The 10,950-nt window shown below is 38.8% G+C and overlaps 1 protein-coding gene across 2 annotated transcripts; it reads right to left on the bottom strand.

Moving 5' to 3' along the window:
* Positions 1-996: 996 nt before the first annotated feature.
* LDHB (lactate dehydrogenase B) lies at positions 997-10,922 on the bottom strand. Of its 2 annotated transcripts, XM_010162887.1 has the most exons (7): positions 10,780-10,922; positions 7,295-7,412; positions 6,602-6,775; positions 4,772-4,945; positions 3,138-3,255; positions 2,126-2,249; positions 997-1,350 (listed from the first exon to the last, which is right to left on the bottom strand). In XM_010162887.1, the coding sequence occupies exons 1-7, from the start codon at positions 10,903-10,905 to the stop codon at positions 1,183-1,185; spliced, it is 1,002 nt and encodes a 333-aa protein (XP_010161189.1). In that variant the 5' UTR covers positions 10,906-10,922; the 3' UTR covers positions 997-1,182. The 2 variants fall into 2 exon arrangements, with proteins under 2 accessions (XP_010161189.1, XP_010161190.1); XM_010162888.1 differs by lacking the exon at positions 6,602-6,775 and having other exon boundaries at positions 10,780-10,905.
* Between the last annotated feature and the right edge of the window lie 28 nt (positions 10,923-10,950).

The raw sequence follows: 10,950 nt of genomic DNA, 5'->3' as shown, positions 1-10,950 counted from the left end.
TGTCCTAAGGTCGTCTTGGGATATCCTTTGTAAATAGTGCTGTCACCAGCATCCCACACATGATATTTCATTATCTACATGACACTGACCAAATCATAGGAGTTATCTTGCAATGACAGGACTTGCATGACCTTTTAAGAGGAATTATAATAATTAAGCTATTTGCTTGTATATGTGTTTTAGTCCACTACTCAAAAGCATTTTAATGGAGCAAGAAAAGGCCTTTAAATTGCTCCAGGTGTCTCAGATGAAACAAGACTTGCAGACCCCTGAATTATGATACTGTTTGTCCCCTGGACATTTAGGCTGAGCAGTTCTAGGCATTCCAGTCAAGTGCTGGCTATTATATCTGCTCCATAATTGGAAGTGATCAAGAAATAAAACTTCGGGATTTACTTTTAAATCTGTTCTCTCCCCAAGTATATAAACACATGTGAAAATCATGCTGAAATCTAAGTATTAAAGGCTCAATTTGACTTGTTCTATAGACAAGATTACCATGGGAGTCCAGTCTTTAACTCTAAAAAAACCCTTGGATTTTGGTAATCAAATAGGAAAGAACCTTGTTTGTTCTAAACATTATGAAAGCTAGGCACCAATAACAGGCAAAGAACTGAATCCAAAAGAGAAGGATCTACAGGACCCCTTTTCTAGGCCAGTGGCATAGAACCTTAACCTTGGTGTATTTTGGCAGGTGGCCCAGAGGAAAATCCCTATTCAATTTCCTCTACCCATCAGGAAAAAAAAATAGCAAATACTGTATCAGAAACAAGTCTGGGAATGAACCACACTTAGTCAGCATCTAGACTGAAACTAAATCACACAGAAAAGGCTCCCAGTCAGGTTGTCTTAGTGAAATCACATCACAGGTGATTACTACATTGTTTCTAACCTTTTAAAAGGACATGTGTGACTACACTTCCATATAGTCTGGGGTAAACATTAAAGGAGAATGCTAGGTAATTTAAATGCTGGAAATAAGTCACTAGGACAAAGCATGCCTGAAAGTTGCTTTATTTGTTCATAAGGTCTGTGCGTTACAGCAAGCATAAATTTAGCTACTGTGGACAAAGCTCAGTCTGAAAGAGCATTAAATGTTAACCATAGAGATGTATGGTGAGTAGAGCCCACATTTGCACACAACACACTGTTTTTCTGTTGCTGGAATCTAACATTCATGAGTTAGAGATCTTTGATTTCTTTCTGGATGTTCCATAATGACTCTGCGCTCTTCTTCAGCTGAGCCACCTCATCATCCTTCAGCTTTTGGTTGATGACACTTGTCAATCCAGAGGCACTTAGGACAGAAGGAAGGCTCATGAAGACATCATTCTCAATGCCATACATGCCCTGCAACAAAAAGAGATCATTCAAACATGAGTCCATCACCCTAGACCTGGTTTAAGTTTACATAGCATGAAGCCTTCTGAGAGTGGAGCTTAAGACTTTAACATTTTGCAGCCTGTAGAAAGTTCCAGTTTTCAGTCACAATGTATTTGAGGACAATAAAAACCTCAGAACTATTTTAATCCAAGTGATTGACAATACTGAGATGGTTGATTTCAGAAACCCCACCTCCAGACCCCTCATTTATATAGCACAAATACCTACCAAAATTCAAAGACATAGGATTAGGGAAGGTCTTTTTTCCCCTGACTGCAGAGGGAGCAGTAAGTTCAGCCTGCTCAGAGTCCTTGCTGCACCAGAGGTTACACAGGTGCAGACCAGATGCTGCCAGTTACACCAGCTACAAAAGGACACAGCTCTCTTCCCTGGCACCTTTGCTAGGTAAGTGGTTCATGGAACCACAGCTGGGCCTCCATGAAGTTTTCCATTTTTGTACTGAAACTTCCTTTTTAATGAATCTGCATGCCACACATGGCAAACTTTATGCAAGGGTAATACAACACTGGGTAGACTACAAAGAACTTAGTCTGCCCTCCTCACAAGTGTGGAGCTGAAGCCAAGAGGTCAGACTAGAAAACTGCAATAGTAAGCTCCCATTTTAAATTCAAAGCAGTATTTTACAAAGCTTCCTTTGTTCAGCACCTTGCTAATTGAGACTATTTAGCTTTTCCATAACAACAAAATGAACTAGAGCATCCAAGTAGCCACCACTTCTTACCTTTACCAGTACTGAGACTGAATGAATCCGGCACAAGTTCTTCAGCATGGTCTCACAGATGTCAGCAACGCTAAGGCCAATAGCCCAGCTTACGTATCCCTTAAGTCTGTTTACCTCATGGGCACTAAGGAAATATTGAAATACAGTTGCATTAAAATGTCTTCAAGACACTGTGTGAACACTAGTCTTAAGATGAGTAAATGTTTTCCATTTAAAATATTTGAAAACTGTGTGACATACATTGTAAGATTTAGAATTAAAAAAATGTAAGAGTTAAATATTTCAGGATTAGAAGATAAAGTATGAGATCTACACTATCCCAAATGTATAATAAAGAAGCCCTATTGTTTCCACAGGATAACTAAAAAGAAAAATAGCTTCCATCTATGAAGAGTTCTTAGTGTTAAGTAGGAAAAAAAAGATACCTACAACTGAACAAGCTCTCTATTCAAGTTAGTGGCACAATCATTCTGAGTGCCTTTGGAATAGGTAAACATTTAGTCAGTCATGCACTACCTGCACACACATCCTAGTTTTTTTTTAACTAATGTCTGCATACACTTTATACCAATATAGTCCTTATTTCACAAGACAAATGGTTTAGCAATATGTATGGTTACCTCTAGAAAAATTTCCCTAGATCAATGAACAAGTTTTCCCAAATCAACTCCAATGCTCTGCTCACAAAAACAGAACTTCTCTTAGAGTCTCGTGCGCTTTGAGCAAAGTTAACCTATTTAAGAAGGTACTTGTGAGAAAACAAGTGCGCAGAGCTCCAAGTGCTGCAGTACTAAGTGGATATGCTATGCAATAGCTTGTCTCACTGCAGGATAATAAAGTTTACCAACTGAAATCCTGTATTTCTGTGTTTAAACAAGTAGTTCCACTTACTCTTGCAAGCCTCTAAATAAAAGGGCATGAAAGCTGCAGCAGAATGGAGAGGCAGGAAGCAGTGTGCAGACTCGCTATTTTCAGCACCACATCTATCACCTTATTCCTCAAGTCACTGTACCTTTCAACCACTTGCTTGTGGAGATCCTTCCAGTTCTCACCATCCTTTTCAGTTCCTGCAGCAGGATTCAGCTCCTGGAAAGGAATGCCTGCCACATTAACTCCACTCCAAACAGGCACTGTAACAGAGAGAGGGGACATAAGTTTCAATAGCATTTAGTGACTCCTCCTCCACTCTTCCTACCCAAGTTGGAAACAAAGTACTAGTAGCCAGATTTGAGGCAGATTTTAAGTTTTCATTTAACTACAGTTAGTTCTAAGAACTCTGGGGGTCAAATGTGAACAACAGAGCTTTCAGTCCTTTAAAACAGGTAGACATTTGAAGTCTGAAACTCAAATTCTAGCAAAAAGGTACATCCTAACTGTTCAGCCTTTAAAAGCTAATTTTACTTAAAAAAATGTAAGTATCTATTTGCTGTCCCACTAATCAGGAATCTTGAATATCAGTAATTCAAGAATTCTACTCTTATTTCCCCAGAGTAGCAATATGCAAACTTATAATACTGAGAGGAATTTGCACATTGACCTTCATATTGGAGGCTTACAGGCAGACTCATTCCCTGTTCCTGTGAAGTAACTAGGAAATTTCTTAGTTACTCCAAAGCAAAAGCAGCTATAACACTGAAGCAAGGTGAGCTCTGTGTGTACTCAGCCAAGCTCTGTTTTTATTACAGTGTAGGGCTGGCTTCTGTAAATACTGTTGTTGATTAGACACCTTGATCAGATGCAATGGGACATTGAAGATGTGGCTCCATTAGAAATACACAGTACTAAAATATAAAACAGTACCAATCTACATAGATGTTCTGCTACATCATTTCAGACTTGAAATACATGAATTGAATGAAGACAAATAAGCTGCTTTGATTTCACATGGTTTCTTGTTGATGTCCAACAGTAGGAAAAGGGGGAAAGGGTGCAAGCTGGAGTGTAGGAGGTTCCATGTAAACATAAGGAAAAACTTTGTCACTGTAAGAGTGACAGGACACTGGGACAGGCTGCCCAGAGAGGCTGTGGAGTCTCCTTCTCTGGAGACATTCAAAAGCCTCCTGGACATGTTCCTGTGTGACCTGCTGTAGGTGAACCTGCTCTGGCAGGGGGGTTGGACTAGATGATCTTTCAAGGTCCCTTCCTAACATTCTGTGATTCTGTTTTAAATAGCATGGAGAAAAGTCACAAAATAAGATAAGAGCTCATTTTGTTAGCCTGAATCTGGATTGTTAGCTTTTCCTACTATTTGTATCAGGCTCTGCTATTGACATAAGAAGAGCTAATTTTGCTTTCAGAGGAAGCTTGTGCTACCAGCTACTCCAAAAACTGATGATAACTGAGTTATGATACTCCAAAAACAGAGGATAAACAGAAGTAGCAAGCTGTAACCTTTAGAGCACAACTTTAGCTAACAAAATTGGCTTTTTCACTCCAGGGTTTAATCATACAGCCACAATCACTTTTATTAAAAAAGTATATCTAGGTTTCCTGGACTTGTATCAACCCTGAACTTCATAAAAACATGGCAAAGTGCTAGTTACTCAAGCTCAGCTGTATCTGTTTTCAGATTTCTATAACACCCCTTAGGCCTCAGGCTCTAACATTGTAATGCTTATTCCCAAGGAGGTCAGCACTACTCCTTACCACTAGAATCACCGAGTTCTCCCAAGATCCAGCCATGGCAGTTGGCTGGGTGAATACCAAGTCTTTCACCGATCAGATAGCGAAATCTAGCTGTGTCAAGATTGCAGCCACTTCCAATCACACGGTGTTTTGGCAGGCCACTCAGCTTCCATGCGACATAGGCTAATACATCCACTGAAAAGAAAGACATACACAATGAATTAAGCCATTCATGTATACCAAGAATGCTCCAACAATTACTTTACTGCAAGTAATAGAGCAATCAATCAGAAGGACTCAAAACACAGTTGTCCTCATTGGTATTTTAGGTCTTACTATTTGGGGGATTAAAATTAATGCACTGCTTGAAATTTAGGACACATCAAGCTACTGTTCGAAGAACACTGAGGAAGACCTTTGGAGATTAGTATCCTACCAACTAAAGTTAGAGGCACCTTTTTGTCACAGCTAAGCCCTTAGAGTATCCAGAATTGGGACTAAACTCCTGTAGCTAAAACATTCCAACAGTTTCCTGAATTAATGTTACCTTCCACTTCATTATCACAATAAGAGGTAAAGCAATTTACAGTGAAACACATTTGATATTTATTTAGGTACTCTGTTTCTAGTTGGCAACTACTTCATCTTAATTTCTTGGAGATTTGTGCATTAAGCAGTCTCTGCACTGATGACCTCTGTAACACTGAAAGCCAGATGAGCAATATGCTTTAGCTGCATGTGGCTCTAACACCACTTTAGAAAAAAACAAACCTAGGCTGGGGCAGAGAGAGGGGTACGTGAGCAGAGAGAGAAACCTCTAATCCACAGCTCAAAGCAACAATAATAAACAGGCTGCAGTAATTAATTACAGCTCCAAAACTCTCAAAAGCCAGTTCTCAGGAGGGAATATATTTGTGTATATAGATCTGAAATACATAATTTGCTCTGCTCAGGCACCAAATGCATGTCATCTCTGTACAGTTCACACCTTGCTGTTACAAGTGGCCTGCTCATCAGGCACAGCTTCCCTACAGCTTCAGCTGGAGCAGTTCCTGCCAGGGTCCCAGTAATCTGTACAGACCACAGAGTACCTCCCTAACAGCTACAATTCCTCCAGACAGTCTGGCTTTCAAGTCAGGTGCTGAGACCTGCACCCAGACTTCGAGTGCTGCTTTGTAATCTCCATGTTTGCCTACAGTAAGGCTTTCCACACTCAGGACAGGCTGTGGACAGTGCTGTCTGAGCTAGAGCCCAGAGAGATCTGGGGAAGTTAAACAGGGAAGGACATCAAGGTCATACACCAACACATACAGTAGACACCCCTGACACTCCAGCATCCCTGAAGTCCCTTCTAATGGGCTCACAATAACTTCCACTATATAAGACTAGTGGACAAAATTCCACACGTTGAGAAAACGAAGTATTATAAAAGCACGCAAAGTTTTCCTGAAAATACAGCTAAGACTATAGTGCAAGTTCTTCATCCCAAAAATGGCCACATCATATCTAGACACAAAAGAAAGTTGTTTTACAAACCATTTAAAAGCAAAATGGATGCCTCCTTTAGACATAAAAATTTTAAACTGCTGCTTAAGCCAATTTATGTAGAAAACTGAAGCATTTATCTTGAAGCATACTTTTAAAATATGGACACCATGAGAAGTTCTGAATTAAAAAAGCATCAGAAAGTACAGAATACTGGTTTGTATTTTGTGGATAGCAACTATGTGGCAGGTGTCTATGCAGAGCTATTAATTTTCAGCATTCAAGTTGTATTTGACAAGATTAGATAAAATAAAACACTAGTTCTCTGACAGTATTCGTTGACGTTCTAGGAATAGACTGCCTTACCTGGGTTGGAAACCACCAAGATGGTGCAGTTGGGGCTATGTTTGATGATCTGAGGGATGACAAATTTGTAGACATTCACATTCCTTTGAACCAGGCTGAGACGACTCTCCCCCTCTTGCTGGCGTACTGCTGCAGTTACTATAACAATCTTGGAGTTGGCTGTAACAGCATAGTCTACAACACAGCATGGAAGAGGATACATGGAATGTGTTAGACTTATCACTAATTTCAGTAGCATTGTGTTCACACAGCTATTATGGGTAGCTTCTCCACTGTGCATACATTCAAACCCCCCAAAACACAAGACATCAATATCATAGCCAGCACCATCACGTAACATTGTCCCGATATATCAGTATATGGGCCTTCGGAGTACATTGAACCCTCTGAATCTCATTTCCACTACCCAAATAACAATACTATTTCTTCTACATCAAAGAGGTACTAGAGTTTCATTAAAATCAATTTTACTCAACAAGCCCCAAACTAAAGTGGCTATTAGAGATGTAAGAGAAAGCCCAGATTAAGAGCCACTCCCATTGTTATAGTGCTCATCTGTACTCTTACCCCAGTTCATATAGTTTAATTTTTCAAAGCCAAATCCCTAGAGTTCTTTAGGATTACACAACTAATGCTCCACTATTCAGCAAATTCACAGAATATCAGTATTAAATAAAAGAAACTGAGGTTCACCTTTGTCTGCCACAATCTTGTGAGTTTGAAGGAACAAGCTCCCGTGCTGTAGATCCATCATTTCTCCTTTTAGTTTGTCTTCCAAAACATCAACTAGAGCAAGTTCATCACAAATACCCTGAAAACAACAAAATTTGAAGGAGTCAATGAAGCAGTTAGCTTGCATTTTAAAAGTTACCCCTGAATTAAGCTATATTACATTTTAAAATGACATGTTACACATCTGAAAGCATCTCTTCTCCAAAGGTAAACTAGTAGGACAGCATCACCTTGGTGTTTTGATGTATCTCACAGTAACAAAGTCAGAGGCTACTTCAGCACAGGCTCATATTATTCATTCAGCCTTTCAAAAAAAGGTATTATTTGTGGAGAGTCTGAATGAAAAGCTAGCTCTCTGCTAGTAAGGCATGTCATGATTTAGTTATCTTAGGAAAAAGCTTACATTTTTCAGACTCATAACAAACACTCTAAATCTATCCAGCAAATAGGCCCATTTTAAATATTTAAATACCTAATACAACACATAATTATCAAATACATATTCTTTTGTATCATTTCTTCAACCAATTCGTTTCACATAAAAACCAGAATGAGAACAGACTTATATTCCTCGATACTAAATTACTATCAAAAGAAAACAGATTCTTTACCTCATTTTTTTTCCTGCTAGAGCTACTACATTATATTTACTTTGCAGAACAGATTTAGCCATGTATGCTTCTTGTCCAGCCAGGTTAAACTGGGAGATAATGTCATATAGTCTCAGATCAGGAAAACAGGAAAATATTGGGGTGGAGGAAAAAGGCCTTCTGCTATAATGCAAAGTTTTATTGCCTTCTGACAGAAGTGTTTACTACCCTTGCAAATTCTACTATACTTACAGGCTTATCATTCAGTAAATTATACTGAGATTTAAGTTACTTCTATTTTCCTAGGTATCGACACCCCATTTGAAAGCAGTTAAGCTATTTTCATGCTATTGAAAGTGTTACTGCAAGCAAGCTTTGTTTACTTTTATGTAACAAGGTAACACTCATTACTTCAGATGGAAATATTCATTATTTGAATAAACTAAACTACTTTAAACATGCAGCAACATCATGCACAATTTTTCCTGTGGAAGAATATATTTAACAGCAGGCATATTTAAGTTTTTCATTCTATACTTCAAAATCATGTTAGAGTACATTGCTTTTCTGCATTGTTTCCTTTCCCAGCTGATTTGATCAACTGCTGAAGGAAAACTATAAGAATCCAACACTTGCTCTGTTCTCAAAATAGTCTACAGGGTAAAATTAAAGTCTCAGTTATTTAAACATTATGAAAAAGTATCCTTAACTGAAGTCACTGGTGTTAAACTAAGAATTAAGTGTAAAAAGAAGTTGAAAAAAGAATGTGTGCACATGTGTGATCACATATAGATTTTACATTACACAGTCTAACAATATGGAACTTTCAGTCTAGACCTTCCAACCAACATTCAGCACTCAGCATGGTCAAGGAGCCACCTCTCACTGAAACAGAAGAGCACCTGGAATAACACCAGTGACTAGTGTCATGAATTTGCACCACTGTTGCCTAGAGAAGAATTCAGCTCATTATTAGCACACACAGGAATGAAGTCCACACAATCACCAAATACAGTTTAAAATAGTCTCATTGAGAACAGCTGACTTGTGACTGTGGAGATGTTTCCTTTCTAAAAGAGTATGGCAACATCAGTGATGTTTCTAACTGAGAGGGAGCTAAAAATAACCAACATGGAAGTTCTAGTGTCATATTTATATTAAATACAATACCATTAAACTGAAATTAGTATTATCACACTGTTCAATTTTATAAAAGCCATCTAAAACTCAACTGTGTCTACATATTATAGAAGATTCAGTACAAAATTTTATGCCCTGGTTTAACCAAAAGACATCCTGGGGAGCCAAACATCTTTTACAAGTCAAAGCCACATCAAATGCTATGACGAGAATCGTATGGTTTTGTTATAAAAGTGTTTTATACTCAACCTATTCTTGCAAGGGAGAATAATGGAGAGCAGAATCCTGGCTGAAATACACTTCATGCCATAATCCAATTTTGAGAAATTCTACACCAGTTTTTACTCTGGGTTTGGTGCATACAACTCATCAACAGTAAAGCTTTGTGCCTAGATTTCTGAAAGCACAGTTTGATCCTACTCAGTGTATTAAACACTGATGAATGTGGGATTGTAGTGAGGTTTGTGGTAACTTCACCTGGCTCCCTCACTGCCAACCTTACAGGTTACAGTACTCCAAAAACAAATGAGTTCAGTCCACAAGAGGTAAATATTTGCTTAAAAAAATAAAAACACAAATTGAACTGTCATAGTTTTTAAAACTATATAACTAAAGGAGAAATTTAATGGAAAAAATAATTTGTTACTTTCACACCAGTACTTAGTTTCACTGTGGCCTTTTCTTACTGTCAGTTTTTCTTGCTCACAAGACTCATGAATATCAGCAAGTGAAAACCCTTATATTTTTTAAAATTATTAAAACCCCAGTACTTTAAAACATGCATCCTAAAGGCAGCAGGTAGAGGAAGGATCATCTCCAAATAAGATACAGCTGGTTTAACAGTACATACAAGAGTTCTGATCTCACTGTGAGCTACTTGGTTTAAGACCTGCCCCTGCAAGAAGGTAGGGCACATCTGTCTATGCCTTCTTTTAAAAGAGGCCTGCAGCTCCCACTTGTCTTTTTGACAACAGCATGAGAGGAATCAAATTTAACACATTTACAATACTATCTAAAAACAAAGGGCAAAATACAAGGGATCCTTAATGTATAATAAGCCTTTCCTTTGCTCAAAGACTGCAACATGAGCTTTGCCAAAACACTCCAGAAACCAGTAACAGGAAAAGTCAGAAGAACCTCTAAGTCTAGCCCTCTATTTTTAGTTTTCAGAAAGTTAGCTTAAACTTCTCTGGAAACAATAAAGTCATATATGAGCTTAAGAAAAATAAAGAAGCCTACTGAAGGGGATAGCAGTATTTTCAGTTACTACAGAACATATGCACTAAAAGAGTAAAAAGCATCATGCATAGTTCCGATTCCTATCCCTTATTTCACATGGATTTCTGCTCTGTGTTCTTCGCCCAGCAAACTCCAGCTTTGTTTTAGAAAAATAAAATTAAAAAGAGAAAGAAAAGTTTAGCCAGGGCTTCGGAGCTATTGCTCACTACATTCTCCCAGCAGCCTGCAAAATAACTCTGCCTAATGAGAGATTTATTGCTAGGCACGGATGGCAAGGTGGGAGGACAAGGAGAAACCAAAGGGGCAATCAGCTTTGCATGAAGGCTGTAGATCACTGCTTGCTTACACTAACTGCAAATAATTCATTCCTGTACTAACCTACCAAATTTCCCACCATTTGCTAAGGCAAACATGCAGTAGCAGTACAGGACATTGCAGCCGTGGGAAGTGGAACACCACATGGCCTTTGAGCCGTACCTTTCCAAGGATGCTGACGGCACAGGCCATCCCAACCGGTCCAACGCCCACTATGGTTATCTTGTTGCTGGGGACCGCAGGGCCCGGAGCAATGGAGGTCATCAGCTTTTCTTTGAGAGTAGCCATGGTGTTCTGCAAGGACAGGTAGAAAGATTTGGTTCAAAGCAAGCC

Source organism: Antrostomus carolinensis, unplaced genomic scaffold, assembly GCF_000700745.2.
Source record: "Antrostomus carolinensis isolate BGI_N321 unplaced genomic scaffold, ASM70074v2 scaffold48312, whole genome shotgun sequence".
NCBI lineage: Eukaryota > Metazoa > Chordata > Aves > Caprimulgiformes > Caprimulgidae > Antrostomus > Antrostomus carolinensis.
This window is presented reverse-complemented; position numbering and strand designations above follow the sequence as displayed.

Excerpts from the sequence above, each read along its gene's own strand:
- LDHB (XM_010162887.1), bottom strand. The coding sequence starts at position 10,905 with ATGGCTACTCTCAAAGAAAAGCTGATGACCTCCATTGCTCCGGGCCCT. Across the intron at positions 2,250-3,137 it reads CACAAGCAAGTGGTTGAAAG|TGCCCATGAGGTAAACAGAC; the intron begins GTACAGTGACTT and ends ATATTTCCTTAG. Across the intron at positions 1,351-2,125 it reads CAGTCTCAGTACTGGTAAAG|GGCATGTATGGCATTGAGAA; the intron begins GTAAGAAGTGGT and ends TTTTTGTTGCAG.